Consider the following 20,584-nt stretch of genomic DNA (forward strand, 5'->3'; position numbering starts at 1 on the left):
TGGCCGCCGCTGTGCGATCCCGCTCTGCAGCCCGAGACAAGGAGCGTGCTGGGGCTGCCTCCCCACTGCTCTCACAGGTATCCCAGGGCTCTGACTCAGATGGGGGTGGCTCGGACAGTGACTGGGACCTGAAATCTTACCTCAAGGCTCTCCCCATGAAATCGGACTTCGAGGAGTGTGTCTCTAGGCTGGAGTCTGCTTAGAAGCGGGAGGTGGATTCTATTAACCCCTTAAGGACCAAGCCCATTTTAACCTTAAGGACCAGGCCAATTTTATTTTTGCGTTTTCGTTTTTTCCTCTTCACCTTCTAAAATCCATAAGTCTTTTATATTTCCATCTACAGACCCATATAAGGGCTTGTTTTTTGCGTGACCAATTGTACTTTGTGTACTTAATGAAACCTCTCATTTTACCATAAAATGTACAGTGAACCCCCAAAAAAAATTTTTAGGCAGGAAATTTAAATGAAAACCACAATTTTGCACATTTTGGAGGGTTTCGTTCTCACACTATACACTTTCCAGTAAAAATGACTTGTGTTTTTTATTCTGTGGGTCAATACGATTAAACTGATACCCATGACTAGATACTTTTATATTTTTGTACCGCTTAAAAAAATCTAAAACTTTTTGTGCAAAATCAGTAATCTAAAATCGCCCTATTTTGACCATCAATAAAGTTTTCATTTTTCCATATAAAGGGCGGTATGAGGGCTCATTTTTTGCGCCGTCATCTTTACTTTTTACCGATACCACATTTGCACATACAAAACTTTTAGATCATTTTGTATTAACCCCTTAAGGACCAAGGGCGTAAACTTACGCCCTTGGTCCCGCTCCCGTGATATAACGCGGGGTTACACAGTAACCCTGCATCATATCACGGTGGGCCCGGCGTCATAGTGAAGCCGGAACCCGCCGCTAATAGCGTGCGGCACCGATCGCGGCGCCGCGCGCTATTAACCCTTTAGCCGCGCGCTCGAAGCTGAGCCGCGCGGCTAAGGCTAGGTTCAGACTACGGAATTTCCGACAGAAATTCAGATGTAAAATTTCCGTCAGAAATTCTGCTTGCTAAAATGTCTAGTGTAGTGAATGGTTTTCCGTTCACAAATTCACACTTCGGAATTTGTGAAGCGGAAAATCCGCTTTGCAAATCCGCTTGGGAATTTCCGCCTGAAGAAAGGCGGTGCTCTTTCTTCTGGCGGAAATCCGCGCAGAACACATTGCAGTCTATGGGAGACTGCAGTGTCCGTGCGGTCCTAGCGCCGACTAATTCAGACGGCGCAGGCGGAACTCGGAATCTCCGGGCAGAAATTTTCTGCCCGGAGATTCCATAGTTTGGACCTAGCCTAAAAGTGAAAGTAAAATGTGCCGATTAGCTCAGGGAGCTGTTCGGGATCACTGTGGTAAAATCGCGGCATCCCGAACAGCTATACTTCAGGAGGAAGGTCTCTTACCTTGCTTCCTGAAGTCCGATCGCCGATTGAATGATTCAAGCCTGAGATCCAGGCTTGAGCATTCAATCGCTGAAAACACTGATTGATGCATTCCTAAGGAGATTGTTAAAGATTGTTAAAGATCAGTACATGCAATTTTATAGCCCCCCTCCAGGGGCTATAATATGGCATAAGAAAAGTGTAAAAAAATCACTAACCCTTTCAATGATCCCTTCCCCTAATAAAAGTTTGAATCACCCGGCATTTCCAAAAATTAAAAAAAAACTGTGTAAATAAAAATAAACATATGTGGTATCGACACGTGCAGAAATGTCCGAATTATAAAAATATACCACTTTTTAAACCGCACGTTCAATGGCGTACGCGCAAAAAAATTCCAAAGTCCTAAATAGCGTATTTTTGGTCACTTTTTATATCATGAAAAGATGAATAAAAAGCGATCAAAAAGTCTGATCAATACAAAAATGGTACCGACAAAAACTTCAGATCACGGCGCAGAAAATGAGCCCTCATAGCCCCTGAACATGGAAAAATAAAAAAGTTATAGGGTTCAGAAAATGACAATTTTAAACGTATACATTTTCCTGCATGTATTTATGATTTTTTTTCAGTAGTAATAAAAAATCAAACCTATACAAGTAGGGTATCATTTTAACCATATGGACCTAGAGAATAAAGATAAGGTGTCATTTTTACCGAAAAATGTACTACATAGAAACGGAAGCCCCTATAAGTTACAAAATGGCATGTTTTTTATTTAATTTTGTCGCACAATGATTTTTTTTCCCGTTTCGCCATAGATTTTTGGGTAAAATGACTGATGTCATTACAAAGTAGAATTGGTGGCACAAAAAATAAGCTATCATGTAGAATTTTAGGTGAGAATTTTAAAGAGTTATGATTTTTTTAAAGTTAAGGAGGAAAAATTTAAAATGAAAAAACGGAAAAAGCCCCGGTCCTTAAGGGGTTCATTTCTTTTGGAATAAAATGTGACAAAAAAGCAGCATTTTTGGACTTTTTAAATTTTTTTACGTTAACGCCGTTCACCGTATGGGATCATTAACATAAAATTTTGATAGTTTGGACATTTACGCACGCGGCAATACCAAATATGTTTATTAAAAAAAATTACGCTTTTTGGGTGTAAAATGGGAAAAACTGACAATTTTTATTGGGAGGGGATTTTTCACTTTTTTTTTACTTTTTATTTTTAAATTTTTCAACTTTTTTTCCACACTTTTTATATCGCCAATCATTTGCATAGAGCATAGCACTGATCAGTATTATCGGTCATCTTCTGCTCTGGTCTGCTCGATCTCAGACCAGAGCAGGAGACGCCGGGAGACAGACGGAGGCAGGTAAGGGGACCTCTGTCCGCCATTACAGATGATCGGATCGCCGCGGCAGCGCTGCGGGGATCCGATCATCTCTTTTAACATGCGCATTGCTGCAGATGCCGTGATCTGTACTGATCACAGCATCTGAGGGGTTAATGGCGGACATCCGCGCGATCGTGGATGTCGGCCATTACCGGCGGGTCCCCGGCTGCTGATAGCAGCAAGAACCTGCCTTGTATGACGCGAGCACCGCTCCGATGCTTGCGGTCATAAACAAGACGAAAATGTACATCCTGGTGTGCGAAGTACCGCCAAACCAGGGCGTACATTTACATCCGTAGTTGTTAAGAGGTTAAGAAGGAGCTGCGCCATCTTGGCCAGCACCTCAGAGCTGGATCAACAACATGAGCTCCTGCACGACCGTGTTGATTTCCATTCCCAAGTTCTACAAGAGCACTCTCTCCAAATCTCAGAATTATTCTCTCATCAGGATGACTTAAAAAATAGATACCACTGCAGTAATATACGGCTACACGGCCTACCTGAATCTGTGACCCCCTCTGCTTTAGACTCTCTTGCGCAAATTATTTTCGCTACTCTTTTGGGGATTGACCGCTCCTCTCCATTTGAACTTCGTTCTCTGGGATCTAAGCCTCCTGATAACGCTCCCCCACGGGACGTCATAAGTTGGGTCCATTTCTTCAAGGAAAAGGATAAGATCATGCTAGCTGCGAGAGACCATGGTCCCATTGACTATGAGGCCTCGCAGGTCTCTTTATTCCCTGACCTGGCCAGACGCACCCTGCAGCTCCTTTGGGCTCTGAAACCACTTCTGGATCTGCTTCGGAGTCATGCCATTGCCTACAGATGGGAGTTCCCCTTCCAGCTACTGGTCCACCATAACGGCAAATCTTTATGGAATCTCTCCCCTTACTTCCTTGCCCGCTATCTTAGCAGAGTTCTCTGAATTTGGGGCCCTTAAAAGTGAACACTCACAAATCTGAGTTGCTAAATATCTCTCAACCCCCCGAGACCCTTGCCTGGCTCACCTCTCAATTCCCATTCAAGCTCCAGATTTCTTCCCTTAGATATTTAGGGGTAAACTTAGTGGCAGATCTTAACAACCTCTTTCAGGTTAATTTCCCTCCCCTCCTCTACTATTGAACAGGACCTTAAGCATTGGCATCTCCTTACTCTGTCAAGGTTCGCTAGAATGGCAGCCCTGAAGATGGATATTCTTCCCCGAATCCTCTGTCTGATGCAGACCTTGTCCATCCGTATACAGCTTAAGATTTCCTATCCAGACTTAAATCTCTAAGTTCTAGGTTGGTCTGGCATCCTGGAGGTCCTCGGTTAGCTCCTCGCATATTGATTAGACATAAGGAGAAGGGTGGCTCTCGAATGTAGTCTTTCCCCTGTTCATCCCGCAGCCTTGCCTTGGATCCCTCTTACCTCTCACCCCACGGGTGTTGCTCTCCCGTATGTCCTGAGAATATTGCTCCCTATTAGGGTTTCCATGATTGAGACTAGGGGTTTACCCTCCCGCCCGGGTCCCCTTACTCCATTGTTCAGTAACTCGTTGCTCCACGAGGATTCAGGTTTTCGCTCCCTGTTGGGGCTCCCTATAGGCCCTAGACCATGTCTTTACCAGGCTCTCTCAGATGGTGCCTTGGTGCCTCTTCCAACCCCAACCTCTTCAAACCCAAGTACCTGGCTCTCATACCATAGACACACTGTTTCTCTGGTCTACGGAGTGCTGAGATTAGAGTCGGAGGCGTTACCTAAATCGAGTTATAGCTCACGGTGGGAGGCGGATTTAGGCATTGATTTTTCGGAGCAAGATCTCTCTAAATAAAAAAAATAAAACTTTGTTGTCTTATAGATCTCAGGAAAATAATTTTAAGATCCTGTCTAGTTGGTACAGGTGCCCAGATCGGATCCACAAGATGTTTGCCTCCGCCTCTGCACTCTGCTGAGCTGTGGCCAGGCGGTTGGCACTTACCTCCATATATGGTGGGATTGTCCCCTAATTCGTCCGTTCTGGGCAGCTGTATTTGATCTTTATAATCGGGTTTGCTCAGACTCCATACCTGCTTCTCCTGAATGTGCACTTCTCTCTCATTATTCCTGCTCTATTTCTGTTGCTAAAAAGGGCTTACTGCGACATTTTCTTGGCGCTGCTCGGACCATAGTCCCTCGCAATTGGACATCCCAGGCGATACCCTCTAGGTTGGAGTTTGTGGAAACCTTAAATCATATCTGGCGGATGGAGGAATTAGTTTCTCATGATAAGGATACGGTTGACGCTTTTACTAGTGTTTGGTACCCATGGGATTCTTTCCGCGAGTCCTCAGATTTTTCACGATGGTTATCTTAATCTCCTACCCATCCTCCCTCTCCCCTTCTTTTTCTCCTATTGTCTCCCCTGTTTGTCTTTCTTGGTTCTCGTCTTACCCCTTGTCTGTCTTTCCTCGTCCTTGTCTTTGGTTTTGTTCCCTCTTCTTTTTCTTCTTCCTTTCCTCTCTTTTCTTTCTTGCTTTACCTGCGTTTGGCTACTTCCTTCTCTTGTACCTTCCTGATTGCCTTTCTGTTTTTTGGGGTCCAGGGGTGGGCTCTTTAGTTCTTTATTGTTTATGTCCATATGGCCCTCCATGGTATGGACTTTGTGCCTTATCTTATGTCCTACAGTTTTGTTGGCCTTGCCGGCCATTATTATAATGATATATTCTGTTTATTCTTGTATGTTTAAAATTCTTTAATAAACAAAGATTTACCTTAAATGAAAACGCTATGGCAGGAGACCCAGGAGGACACCGTTGCTGACACAGAGACATAAAAAAGCAAGACTACATTTTGCCAAAATGAACTTGAGTAAGCCAAATTCCTTCTGGAAAAATGTCTTGTGCACAGATGAGACCAAGATAGAGCTTTTTGGTAAAGCACATCATTCTACTGTTTACCAGAAACGGAATGAGGCCTACAAAGAAAATAACACAGTACCTACATTGAAATATGGTGGAGGTTCAATGATGTTTTGGGGTTGTTTTGCTGCCTCTGGCACTGGGTGCCTTGAATGTGTGCAAGGCATCATGAAATCTGAGGATTACCAATGGATTTTGGGTCGCATTGTACAGCCCAGTGTCAGAAATCTGGGTTTGCGTCCGAGATCTTGGGTCTTCCAGCAGGAAAATGACCCCAAACATTTGTCAAAAAGCACCCAGAATGGATGGCAACAAAGCACTGGAGAGTTCTGAAGTGGCCAGCAATGAGTCCAGATCTAAATCCCATTAAACACCTGTGGCGAGATCTTAAAATTGCTGTTGGGAAAAGGCGCCCTTCCAATAAGAGAGACCTGGTGCAGATTGCAAAGGAAGAGTGGTCCAACATTCCGGCTGAGAGGTATAAGAATCTAATTGATGGTTATAGGAAGAGACTGATTTTAGTTATTTTTTCCAAAGGGTATGCAACCAAATATTAAGTTAAGGTTACCAATAATTTTGTCCAGACCATTTTTGGAGTCTGGTGTGACATTATGTCCAATTTGCTTTTTTGGTTTAGTTCCAATACACACAAAGGGAATAAGCATGTGTATAGCAAAACATGTGTTATTGCAATCCTTTTTTGTGAGAAAAATTTCAGGGGTGCCAACATTTACGGCCATGACTGTACTTCCTTCATACTTTGAATTTAATCTTATATTTAATAAACAGGCACTTGGAATTATTCTAAAGAGAGTGATAAACTGCTGGTTCAGTCTGTTTGCATACAGATACGTGGACAAATCCTGCAGAAATTAGGTAAAGAATTTTGAGTTATATTAAATAATGTTTCAGATTGAGATCTGAGTAACTAACTTTTGTTCTTTCCTGAATTTTATGTGCTTTATTTAATCTTATTAATTGTGTCCTTTATCTTTGGATTTTTCTTTTTGCAACATATTCTATATTTGCCTCAAAAACATTTTACAGTTGGCAATAACCTTTACATAATGTAGTAACATAGGTTTAAAAGACTAAAAATAGTTGTTGCTTAAAAAAAATTCTTCCCACGGCAGCCATGTATGTGCGGTAAAGTCTAATATTTATATAAAATGATGGTCAATCCACCCAATAGTCAAGTGGGTGGTAACTTTCATTCAGTAGGGTGTGTAAATCTTAGATTTAGAAGCGGGTAAATGTGAATATCATAAGGGCATACACCTCCGAGGCTCAGGGGATGTAAATAGGATTCAAGTTACTGCGCACTTGACTTTTAGGGCAAATGTACAGTTTTCAGCCAAACAGGACAATCCCAATATGGGAATGTACAAATACAATGAAAACACAGTTCCAATCAGTGCAGAGGCTACAAACAGATGTAAATATTTAAATTCTTTCAAACTAGCCATAGCACCTCATAAAAAACAAACAAACATATGCCCCTTGTTTGAACTATTTTTTAGCATTGAAGGGATGGATATGTTTCATACATTTGCTTTGCAAAATTGTAAGTTCACCATAAAATCTTTGCACCTATATATTGCACTCATTAGAACATTGTTTTATTCATTGATTGCAGGCATGTGGTATGAAGCGGCAGAGCTAATCTGGACCTCTATTGTTGGCTTTTTTGAACTCCCCATACCTGACAAAAAGGTAGATCTTACTGCATTTTATTGGGGTATGCAGGCTAGCGGTGCTTTGAATGATGCTCTTGTAGACAGTCAGTTCAGACTTGCTTTCATGCTCCAACATCAGACAGGTGGGAGTAGCTTGGTGTGTTCTCTCCACCTCTGTAATCCTTTACTATTTATAAGAGCTAAAGTGATAGCTTTCCAGTGAGGCACAAAAGGAAATAATGTAATGACAGGCCAGTCTCAGGAGCAATCATACGGCTCTTTGCTCTCTCTGATAATGAGATGCAAGGAGGAAGTTTTAGCTTGCTAAGTAATCAGGACCACTAATTACTGTTTTAAGTAATTGATCAATTATTATAGTCAGAAAAAGAGGAGCTAGAAGGAAAGCATACGGAAAGTCTAATCCTTACCTTTGCAGTGACAGTAAAACCCATCCCTTGCTCTAAGCTATCTAAACAGCAGAAATAATATGCTCACTGACCACTTATTCTTTCTGTTTTATGCAGACTACACATTACTTTCTTCATTTTTTTTGTGTTATCGGTCATATAGAAATTAATTATTTTTTAGCCTTTTTTCTTGTTTATTTCTATGCTTTATTTGAAGGGAATCGCAACATCTCTTGGTATTTTAGCTGACATCTTTATATCTATGAGTAAGGAGGACTACAACAGGTTCAAAAAAAGTACAAATGTGGGATTGGTAAGTGTAATGCTATGCATCTGACTTTTTTCCTGCCTCTATTTGAAAAGTTTTATTTTGTTGTGGCGTTACTTTACCAAAATCATGTTTTCTTCTTTCTCCTCAGTATATCAACAACATATGCATATTCTTCAGTAATGGATATTAAATATTTGCTGGATTTCAGATTTTGCAGGGGTGGTTTAGTCTATGGTACTTCTGAGGTGGAACCTCCGCTTATCACACGGAGAAATACATCTATATGTTTTTAATATACACTTAATAACTGTAGGGACAGAGAGGTAATTTGTCCAGCTTTTATTTCTCAAATTGCTTTGCTAAAATGCATATTGAGCTTTGATTGTTATGGGCAAATCACACCAATTTTTATCTCTGATAAATCGACAAATCTGGGCCAGATTGTCTTGCATCTCAGCTCAACTTATCTTTAAAATGTATACCTGCTGTTACATAATAAAGCAAAATATTGTACACAACATCTTGAAACCTCTCCAGTCTTTATACATATAGTACAGAACTCTGTCGTCTCTGGTGCTCCCACAGAAATGTATGGAGCATGCGCTGTCTGTATCACACACTTTCACTCATAGCCGGGGCTCCTGTTCGTATCTTGTGAATAGGGAGAATAAGATTATTGTAGCTGGGCATCCCCTTTAGTTAAACTATGTGCATTCATTTATTGGATAAACTGTGTAGTATTCAATGGAAAACTTAAATGTTCATAGATTCTCCGTCATGCATACAATTCATGTTTTACATGTTTACCTATTCATATAAAATGAGGTTGAGCTGATCTTATAAGAATTTGTATGTTTTATTTGACAGACTTTACTGGAAGACTATGACCACAGATTACTATCAGCAGCAGAAGCATGTAAACTGGCTGCAACCTTCAGTCTGTACACGCCCCTCTTTGTCCTCACCAATCTGGTAATTTATTTATTTAAAAAATATTTTCTTGTTTAATATAGTTTAGTCTATACTTCATATAGTTGCTATCTCTGCCCCTTCTGTCAGCAATGGGTTAGTCATAACCAGTCATGACTTTTGTGAGACTTGGGTTGCTGTGTTGTATCGTCACTTTGAAGAGCTCAGTAGCTGTTAAGAAACAACATGCATTACACAACTGAAAATGTGAACATGAGACAACACGGTGGTTAATAGTGACCAACTTCCACTGATAAAACCAAACTTATGCAGAGCACTTTAACTTGGCAGTGGTTTGGTCACTATTTTATCAGTATTTGTAAGCCAAGCCATGTTTCAGAATGACTCATAGTTTTAGCTTACAAGTACAGATGCAAAATGCTACTTAAAAGCATCTTCAGAGTCAAAGCATCTTTATACAGTGCCAGTAACTGTGATAAGTAACAAGTTGGTGGAAGAAGGGAAACCAGTAAGTTACGCTCAAAAAGGTCCACCGACAATAAAAATATGGATATCAAAGTTAACTATATCAGTTTATAATCTGAATGTTATCAGAAAATAATAAATTGTAGTCAATGACAATTCTAGGCTGATCATTGACCAATACACAGTTAAGGGCCTAGTAGTACCAGCATGGGAGACTGATTGTAGTAACACATACAGTGAGGCTTCTTTGCGGCCACACGTTCTTTCACATCACTTCGCTTCGTTCCTGCTTGGTCCCTCGTTCCTGTATGCAGCAGCACAGCTCATCGTCCCTACATGGTTGCCTATGGAAGAGCAACCTTTAAAGGGGTACTCCGCCCCTAGACATCTTATCCCCTATCCAAAGGATAGGGGATAAGATGTCAGATTTGCCGAGGTCCCGCTGCTGGGGACCTCGGGGATCGCCGCTGCAGCACCCCGCTATCATTACTGCACAGAGCGAGTTCGCTCTGCACGTAATGATGGGCAATACAGGGGCAGGAGCATCGTTACGTCACGGTTCTGCCCCTCGTGACGTCACGGCCCGCCCCCGTCAATACAAGTCTATGGGAGGGGGCATGGTGGTCGCCACGCCCCCTGCCATAGACTTGCATTAAGGGGACGGGCCGTGATGTCATGTCGAACTCGCTCTGTGCAGTAATGATAGCGGGGTGCCGATGCGGCGATCCACGGGGTCCCCAGCAACAGGACCGCGGCGATCTGACATCTTATCCCCTATCCTTTGGCCTTTAATGGCTTTTAATGGCTTTATGAACATAAATCCCTTTTTTTCTGCAAGACAGAAAGAAGAGAAAACCAGCTAAAATACCTGATGTAGCAGTTTTTATATTGCTCTTATTGGTTTTTTTTTTATATCAGAACATAGAGAACATGATTACTGTTTATAATAAATCCAACAAGGTCTTTTTATCACACAGAAAAGCCATGCAAGTTTGTTTGAGTCCTGTCATTTAAAACATTTTTTTTAATTTAATATGAATCACTGCTGTTTATATTTTGAGCTGTATTTATAACAATTATGTATTTTTTTTATTTCTCAGAATATTCGTGGTGCATGTTTATTGTCATACAGCTTATCAATAGAGTGTCCGGTTGAAAAAAAGACTTATTATCTCTCTGAAGCTAAGGAATCATTCCACATTGGTCTCCTCACCAAGACTAGAGGAGACCGTGTGATAAGTAAGCAGGAGCTTCACAGCTTTGTAAAGGCAGGCTTTTGTCTTGTAAATGTGCACAAGTGGCTTAACGGCAAAGAATCAATAAATGAAGATGTAAATCAACTTTGCAGAGAAGCCATGGAGAAACTTGCAAAATATAACATGTTACCAGATAAAAGAGACAAAGAAAATCTATCCATTGATATAATGTCTCTTGTAAGCTCCATTAAAGAACATTTAGATCTACAACCACTCCAAAACTCAGAGGCTAATTGTTACGTTCCTGATAGCTACAAGGATTGTGTGAAAAAAAATCTTTTTACTAGAAAAGTCAGCTTTACAAAACTGTTGGATATGTATTCCCATCACCACAATTCTGTGTGTGAAGTCTTTGACACGACATGCAATCAGCTTGTGACTACAGATGGAATAAGATCAGGTGCTTGTGTCACTGCCTTAAGGACTAGTGATAGTATAAGCACTATTGACAACACATCCAGCCACACAGAGGAAAAAAGTGACCAATCAGATGAGAAATCAGCTAGGAGAAGAAAATTGGTACGGTCTGATGCAATAAGTCTGTCTGGACGCAGTAGAGGTGGCTTGAGCAGGTCCCTTAATAGTAGTCGTAGCTTAAGTTTGTCAAATTCCTCTTTTAGTTGGGAATACATCCCTGAGCAAAAGGCAGAAGAGGAAGAAGGAACTAATGCAGAAAAAGCTTACAGCACTTATTCTTCAGATAACCTTGTTGAGCACAATCATGCAGATGATGAAAACATTGAAGTGAATTTTCAGGGACTCTCCATTCAAGAAGACAAGAAATCTAAAGAACAGTCTTATTCTTCCTCATATAAGCAACCAGAAGAAATATTTTCCAATGTTCCAGGCTCCAAAAGTGGGAAGTGTTTCCAGAATTTGTTAAAAGAAAAGACTATAAAAAATTTGGTGTCTGAAGTATCACATATTGCAGACACTGTTCAGTCATCAGATGATGAGAGCTTTGAGTTTGTTGACAATTTTTCTAAAACATCATCTGTACCTAACGTCAGCAAAGCATACAGTGTAGAAGGAAAGCATGTTGTGTCTCAGAGTAGTTGTATAGAAGAAAAACTGCTTAATATAGCTGACTTAACTACTGCAACAACAGATATTGCTGATGATATGTGCATAGGAATCACTACAAGTTCATCAATCGGTAATGCAGGGCAAACAGTAATACATGGAATTGACATACAAGCTGAAACAGAAGATACTACACATAATGAACTTCCCGGAATCTTTAAGAATAACTTGATATCTACAAATCTGCCAAGTGGTCCTAGAGTACATACACTGATTCACGGAATTGATATAACAGCTGAAACAGAAGATGGTACTGATAATGGCTTCACTAAAATGTGTCAGAATAATTTGGTACATCCAGATCCATCAAGGTATCATGCAGGGCAAGCAGTAATTCATGGACTTGAAACAAAAGATACGACAGATGATAGAAAGCATGGTATTGCAGATGGAGGAGATACTGAGACAAATGAAAATTCAAATGACATTCATGATGAAATGCCTAAGAATACAACAAATTCTCTTGTACATGTAGGTGGTATTTCAGAAGAAAGGTTGCTTCATGGAATTGATGTGGAAGCAGAAACAAAAGATACTACAGATGATGCATTTTTTGCAATGAAAGCATCTGTAGTGGACCCTTCAGGTGCATCTACATCTGTGAATGGCCATCATATCTGTAACTCAACCGCTGAAGACAAGTTGTTAGGCACAGACGACAGACTGGAACTGAAATTCCTTAATCAACAATGCTCTATAGAGACTTCAACAAAAAGAAACTCTGGACCAAACCAGTTGGTTAACAATATTGATCTATGTGAAAGCACCGAAGAAGGAGATGATAAGTTAAATTTGGGTTTCAGTAGCGGCTCTTGGAGCAGAATAAGTAATTTTTCTGGATCTTTTTCTGGATCAAATTCATTTCTTAGTTCAAGTGGAAGTTCCTTTGATATGCTACCAGGACTAAATACTGAGCAGGTACAACAAGCTCGCTCTCTAGACAACACAGACTATGAAGCTCTTCTTTCTGGAGTAAGTCATAATTGGCTGCTGAACAGACTAGGACATACAGGCATCTTTAGCTCCAAGCATTCAGAAAAGACACATAGTAAGTAAAAGTAATGTGATGTATGTATTTGGCAATACCTTTTCAGAAAGTTTATGGTTCTAGGCCTCGAGACCTCTTCTGTAGCGATGCTTTTTCATACTTATTTTTTTACAAGCCAGTTGGATTATAGGAAATAGTCTTACCATCAATAATAAAAATGCTATTAAAAATATTTAAAAGTGTATTTACCCTTTAACAAGTTGTCACCGAGCAGAGGAAAGAGCTTTACTTCAAGGGGTGGAGATATTTTGCATGAGATGAGACATGAAAGATTACATTATAGTAAATCTGCCTTATGGATGGCTGTCTGCATTATTGGCTTCTTTTATCATAGCAACCAATTAGAGCTCAGCTTTTATTTTGTCTACTGAAGTAGAAAAATAGAACCTGTGAAAAGTTCCTGTGACTGCCTCATTCATCTGTATTAGAGTTGCAGAAATCTATGTGCTTGTCGCTAAAGCAACCTCATTCAGAACTGATTTTTCAATTCAATTCTACAACCAATCTGCCACGTGTGAATATAGTGGAGCTTGAACGTAATCCCTTTAGAATCTATATACCGTATTTTTTGCTCCTCTAGATTTTAGAGGAGAACAAGAAAAAAAATATTCTGAACCAAACGGGTACTAAAATATTTAGGACCCCCCTTGTGGCCAGCAGGACCCCCTTGTGGCCAGCAGGACCCCCCTTGTAGTTGCTTACCAGTACTTCACTACCGCTGCCTTGTTTTGCCGTCTGCATAATGGAGTCTATGGAGGAGCATGTGACACACACGTCACTCTGCTTCCTCCGTAGAGTTACGCTGGGTGCAGGGGAGTGATGTGTGGGTCACATGCTCCTCCATAAGACTCCATTATGCAGACAGGAGAATGGCGCAGCAGCGTGAATAAGAGAACGGGGCAGCGGAGCACTTTGCCTTGCAGACCCAGGAGCAGGTAAGCGTCAGCAGCCTCCCCCCCCATTTCCCCCTTGCAGCCTTCCCTGCACTTCGGCACACACACATTCGCTCCATAAGATGCACAGACATTTCCTTCCCATAAGTGCATCTTATGGAGCGAAAAATACGGTATATAAAACTCAATGGGGGAGATTTATTAAGACATGTCCAGAGGAAAAGTTGCTGAGTTGCCCATAGCAAAATTGAAATGGCCTCTGAAAAATGAAAGAAGTGATTTGATTGGTTGCTATGGGCAACTCAGCAACTTTTCACTTTTCCTCTGGACAAGTTTTGATAAATCTCCCCAAATGTGTGTGTGTGTGTGTATGTTCCTGCATTACTTCCAAACGGCTAAAGATATTAACATGAAACTTGGCACACATGTTACTTATATGTCAACAACAAACATAGGATAGGTAATTTAACCCTTACCCACTCCCATTTGCGAGAGTCTAGGTTTTTGTTAAAAGTCCCATACAAGTCTAAGGGAAAGATATGTTACTACGATAATACTCGGTCACATGTTACTTATATGTCAAATTAAAATATATAATAATTAAATTAACCCTAACCTACCACCATATGTGAAGGATGGGGTTTATATTTCAAGTCCCATGCAATTATATAGGACTTCCGGTACCTTACTCCACAAGCTCCGCTCTGCATCTCCTGGTGAATGCGTCAATCCGGCTTGCAAGTCGCACCCTCCCCGCATTCCATGCCTCATCTCGCAAAGACACACCCACCCTTTAAGCCACACCCCTTTTATTTTCAGCTTAGATATCTTTATCACAACTCAGCCCTACCTGAGGACGAGATATGAGGATTAGAAGTACGAGTATGAGGACGGGATATGAGGTCAAGGTATGAGGACAAAATATGAGGTCGGAATATGAGGAGAGGATTTGGGATCGGGACATGAGGAGGGGATAAGGGGTCAGGATTTAAGGATGGGATATGAGGACAAAAGCTTCCTCCTTTGTTCCTTCTTCTTCCCCAATAGGTAGGAAAAATCGGGCGGCACCGGGTCCTCAGCTAGTTTTCTATATTTTTGCTTAACTTTGACCTAAAACTTCTAAATTTCAGGCTTGTTCAGGTCATCTTTAGTAAACTGCAGATTGGCAGCAGTCTTCTTTTTGGTGAGCTTTCTCCATGCAATCCTGCCATACACTTTATTGTTAACTTTCTCCTAATGCTGGACTCATAAACATTAACATTTTCTAATGTGAGAAAGGCTTTTATTGCCTAGGGGTTACCTTGGGTTCCTTTTTGACCCTGCTTACTACTCTAAGCCTTGCTCTTGGAGTGATCTTTCTTGGTTGACCACTCGTGGAGGCAGTAATATTGGTCCTGAATTTCCTGCATTTGTACACAATTTGTCTGTGGATTGGTGGAATCCAAACTCTATAGAGATGGTTTTGTAACCTTTTCCAGCCTATTGAGCATCAGCAACTCTTCTAAGGCCCACATTAGTCTCATATTTTGTGCTATGATATAATTTATAAAGATTAGACTTTGATAGATTCCTGCTTCTTCTGGCCTCGGCTGTGTGTGAAAACGGCTGTTAGCCTCTCAGCGCCCGCATCTAATGTCTCCCTGCTGCACGAAGGTTCCGTGAACTAAAAGATTAAAAGGCCGGTGAGTGCAAGCGCATTCTCTTCTATGCATTAAAAAAAAGGGTTTACATACTTTCAAGCACCACAGTACTCTTAGCATAACTTGAGAAGATGTGTTTCCACAATGTGAGATTCTTGATTCTTGAACAAGCAGTGTGGCCCATGGCTCTGTGGATGGTATATAGTAAACCAAAATAATATTTTTTAATACTTTGTGATCATCTATCACTGATCTGTACCCAGGGCTTCACTTTTTGCAGAATAGTTAGGACCTCCTAATCATACCAAAACTAATTCAAGGTCAATTTTTCTTGGTTGTCTTATATGTTTATTGAACTTAATGAGGTCATTAATTGTAACATTTATTTTTTTATTGTTATTCACAACTCTTGCTGTGTTATGTACAGATGCTCTTCTTCTCAAGTTTTCAAAAAAATCTGAGCTTTGGACAGCCCAGGAAACAGTTGTGCATATTGGAGATTATGTGGGTGTTAAAAAGGAAGGCAAACAAAGAAAAGCTTTTTGGATCCACTTTCTACACCAGGATGAAACTCTGGGAAGGTATGTTACCTTGGCTGGTATATACAGTAGGTTAGAGATCAAAACCCTTTAGGCAATAGTAAGATACAAATTGAAAAATGTGACCCCAATTGGCGCGGTCTAGATGACTAAAAAAAAACATGTCAAAACTCTTACAGGGTAGTGGATAAAGAGTTTATTGCAGAACACAGTGTACAGCAATATGCCCATTAAAAAATTGATGAAGAAAAGTTATATTTTATTCCTATCCAGTTTCTAAATCCTAACATTTATTTTCACCATTAAAAAGGATCCAGGGATTGTCCATTGCCATCAAAAACACAAGGAAAAAGTTTGTAAATTGTCGCTCCTAGGGCTTGGTTTACTTTTGGCAAGACCACTAGGGAGTTCTGCCGTCGAATATTAACGACATTAACGCCATTTTACATACAAAAGCCCTTGAGATAATTTGTCCATCCCCGAGAGGGGGCGATTTAGACAAACGATTAATGCAGAAAGAAATCTCCTGGATCTATAGGTTTAGGTCAATAGCCCCACAGGGCCTCAATGAGGTTTTGTCCTTCATCCTCTTTATTTCAGCAACTGGTCAACGTCTCCTTTTTCCATATTTATTCATTTTTCACCATGTCTTTTTACAGGATTGTAGCCTGAGGCAGAGTGCAATCATACACTTATGCTTTATACTATCTTTCAGGACTACGTGTATATCCGGTTTCAGCCATTATCGGCACATGAAAGTGTAATTTCTAGATTTATGTGGACGATGATTGGTCCATGCTATACTGTATAGGTAGGAACTGCAAAATGTAACTTTTAATATCGCAGCCCACCTCTCTTTACTGGAACAGTTTTATTTTATCTGGCCCAATGTCTAATCCTATCAGTAGTTTTTTTGGAGCATGTTTAAAGCACTGTGTGAGGTTATCACTCCTGGTATTATTTAATGTCCTTCTGTTAAAAGTGTCATCTCCCTTTATAGCCCTCCTCAATCTTTTCTTTCTTACATCAACCCAATTGATACAATTACCAGGTTTCCCTACCTTTCCTTTTTTATGAGTTTATCTCAGGCTCCCCTTATGAATATTTAAATCCAATTTTGTTTTCTCTAGCCCTATAATTATTACACCCTTTATAGCGGTACTGGCACTTTAAGAGGGCGGCTATTGTACATCATTCTAACTGGAGGAATCTCGCACTATCAGTGACGCCTGTATCTACGTCCCGCATCATGATGAGCCTCCCGATCATGTGACTGTAATGGGCGTCTCTTTCCCGACGCTGTCCGGCACATGATCACGCACATGACATAGTCATGTGACTGCAAGAGGAGTCCGTCCCAGAAGTGATTTTCGCACATAAGGTATGATCACGGGATCGCATGGGGAGACCTGAAGACCGAAGAGGATTTTCCGGTGCAGGATCACTCTGGTCACTATCCAATGAAGGAGGATGCATTCGTCCAGGTATGAATTTCATTGGTTGAGCTCCATGTGGGGAGGGACTCGGATCATCATTTAAACAGGGAGCTCTGGCATTACCAGCATGGCCACAGCAGTCTCCATCCACTCTGCTCCATGATCGGCCATCAAGGATTGCCTTTAGCCACCATGCAGCTCCCAGATTGTCCCCTGATGAACGGGGGTGTGAATCACGTTGGGACATACAGTTTTATCTCTGACCAGTCAACTATGGGATAAGTATAGGCCTTATACTATTGTCATGCACCTGAATGCGGGCTGTCACGAAACTGGATGTGGATCCTCTACCTGTGTGGCTGATGACTCGGACCGTATCAGGGAGCGGCGTCTAAGGTGCCGCTGGTCTTCACCAGAGCCCACCGCAAAGCAGGATGGATTTGCTGCGGCAGGCGACACCCAGGTCGCTACCCCCGACACGGCTCGACCACACAGGCAACTGGGCAAGGCGAGGTCCCGGAGAATGATGCAGAGGCTTAGTCAATGTAGCAGAAGGTCTAGGCAAAGGTTCGGAGTCAAAAAATGTAGCAGGAAAGTCAGGAAACATGGGTAGGCAAAACAGGCAATGGGAATGCTTTCTCTAAGCACTGAAGATCCAGCAGGGGGGTGTGGGAGGTGCAACAACTTATAATGTGCTGTTAGGTGCGTTTACTAATTATGGGCATACTGGCCCTTTACATTTCAAAGCTCCGGCGCATGCTTGCCCTAAGGGACGGGGAAGCGCGCGCCGGAGCTGAGAGAGTGAGGGAGCTGCAGGAGCGAGACTAGGTGAGTGACGGGCCGGGATTCGCGTGTGGCAATGCAAATCCCGGCCTCGCCGGTGCCCGGGCCGGTGCTTGCGGCCGGAGCGCAGTGTGTAACAGTACCCCCCCCCCCCCGCCCCTTTGGTCTCCCCCTCCTTTTACGGCTCAAGAATCTTTTAAGAAGATCCTGATCCAGGATGTTATCTTGTGGCTCCCAAGACCTCTCTTCAGGACTGAATCCCTCCCAAACTACAAGAAAGAAACGTTTACCTCTGATGAGTTTGGAGTCCAGAATTTCCTTGACAGAATATACATCAGAGGTACCAGAGATGGGAGTGGGAGAAATGTCCTTTTTAGTGATGCGGTTATAGATGACTGGTTTCAGGAGGGAGACATGGAAAGAATTTGGGATCCGGAGGGAGGAAGGCAGATGTAGCGAATAAACCACTGGATTAAGACGTCTCTTGACCTTGAAAGGCCCCAAATAGCGTGGTCCCAGTTTGTAGCAAGGTACTCTGAAGCGGATATATTTAGATGATAGCCATACCTTGTCCCCGGGTGAAAATTCAGTAGGAAAACCGCCTTTTCTTGTCTGCTTGAGATTTCATACGGGTCATGGCACGAAGAAGGGAGAGCCAAGTCTTCTTCCAAATGGCGGTGAAGTTCCATATTAGTTCATCAGCCATAGGAGGGAGAAGGCAAGGGTAGAGGAGGATGAGGATGAAGTCCATAGACTACATAGAAGGGTGAAGTCCTGTGGATTCGGTATCCCTATGGTTGTACGAAAACTCAGCCCAGGGTAGAAGATCAGACCAGTCGTCATGGCGGGCAGAGACAAAGTGGCAAAGATAATCCCCCAAGATCTGATTCACCCTCTCAACTTGACCATTAGACTGGGGGTGATAGGCAGAGGAGAAATCCAACTTAAAGGGGTTATACAGGAAAAAACTTTTTTTATATATCAACTGGCTCCAGAAAGTTAAACAGATTTGTAAATTACTTATATTAAAAAATCTTAATCCTTTCAGTACTTATGAGCTTCTGAAGTTTAGGTTGTTCTTTTCTGTCTAAGTAATCTCTGATGACACGTGTCTCGGGAACCGCCCAGTTTAGAAGAGGTTTGCTATGGGAATTTGCTTCTAAACTGGGCGTTTCCCGAGACACGTGTCATCAGAGATTACTTAGACAGAAAAGAACAACCTTAACTTCCGAAGCTCATAAGTACTGAAAGGATTAAGATTTTTTAATAGAAGTAATTTACAAATCTGTTTAACTTTCTGGAAAAGTTTTTTCCTGGAATACCCCTTTAACTTGAAGTTGTGAGCAGAGTGCCCTCCAGAATTTGGAGACGAACTGGACTCCCCGGTCTGAGACAATATGTGTCGGCAATCCATGGAGACGGAAGATATGGGAAAGGAACAGTTTGGCTAGTTGAGGTGCAGATGTAACCCAGGCAAAGGCACAAAATGAGCCATCTTAGAAATCGGTCCACAACAACCCAGATGACAGTATTGCCGCTAGAAGAAGGAAGGTCCATAATAAAGTCCATTGCATCGTTAGACCAAGACAGATCAGGAACAGGCAAAGGATGTAGTAGACCAGCAGGCTTGATGCGTGGTGTTTTGTCCCGGGCACAAACAGAGCAAGAACGAACAAAGTCCATGACATCCCGTTTCAGAGTGGGCCACCAATACTGTCGAGAAATTAATTGCAAGGATTTACGGATACCAGCATGATCTGCCAACAGAGAAGAATGACCCCATTTCAAGATCCGGAGTCTCAAATAAGGAGAAACATAAGTCTTCCCAGGGGGCAGATGCTGAAGAATTGCCGGTGCTGCGGAAAAAAGATGATCCGGAGGGATAATATGTTGCAGATGGGGTTCCAGGTCTAGATAGAGCATCTAGAAATAGAAGATCTAGATAGAGCATCAGCTCGAAGATTCTTCTCTGCTGGACAAAAATGTTAAATCTGGAGTAGGACAGGGACCAGCGAGCCTGACGAGGATTGAGACAATGGGCTGACTGAAGATAAAGCAAGGTCTTGTGATCCATATAGATGGTTGTTGGATGCACAAAGCCCTCTAAGAGATGACGACATTCTTCTCTTAATAGCCAGGAGCTCACGATCTCCAGTATTATAATTTCTCTCCGCTGGAGAGAAGGTCTTTGAGAAGAATCCGCAAGTCACAGTCTTACACTTGAAAGATCTTTGTGTAGAGACTGCTTCTGCCCTGACAGAAGACGCATCCACCTCTAAGGTAAACGGTGTGTCCGGATCAGGTCTTGACAACACCAGAGCAGATGCGAAGGCAGACTTTAATTTTTTGAAGGCTTCTTCAGCCTCTGGAGACTTTAGGATTGGCAGATTTTTTGGTTAGAGATAAGATGGGGGCAACCAAGGTGGAGTAGTGGGGAATAAAC

General features: G+C 41.8%; 1 protein-coding gene across 14 annotated transcripts in view; it reads left to right on the plus strand.

Annotated features, from left to right (window-relative positions):
• The window catches only part of ALPK1 (alpha kinase 1), a 206,542-nt gene that overhangs the window by 174,539 nt on the left and 11,419 nt on the right, over positions 1–20,584 (plus strand). For 13 of the 14 annotated variants that reach the window (XM_056564800.1, XM_056564818.1, XM_056564835.1 and 10 more), the window contains 6 exons: positions 6,504–6,590; positions 7,351–7,427; positions 8,015–8,110; positions 8,936–9,040; positions 10,564–12,850; positions 15,811–15,964. In XM_056564800.1, the coding sequence (XP_056420775.1) occupies positions 6,504–6,590; positions 7,351–7,427; positions 8,015–8,110; positions 8,936–9,040; positions 10,564–12,850; positions 15,811–15,964 (2,806 nt within the window). Of the gene's footprint in view, positions 1–6,503; positions 6,591–7,350; positions 7,428–8,014; positions 8,111–8,935; positions 9,041–10,563; positions 12,851–15,810; positions 15,965–16,637; positions 16,734–20,584 lie in introns of all 14 variants that reach the window. The other variant, XM_056564880.1, reaches the window with a different exon arrangement.

Source organism: Hyla sarda, chromosome 1, assembly GCF_029499605.1.
Source record: "Hyla sarda isolate aHylSar1 chromosome 1, aHylSar1.hap1, whole genome shotgun sequence".
Classification (NCBI taxonomy): Eukaryota; Metazoa; Chordata; class Amphibia; order Anura; family Hylidae; genus Hyla; species Hyla sarda.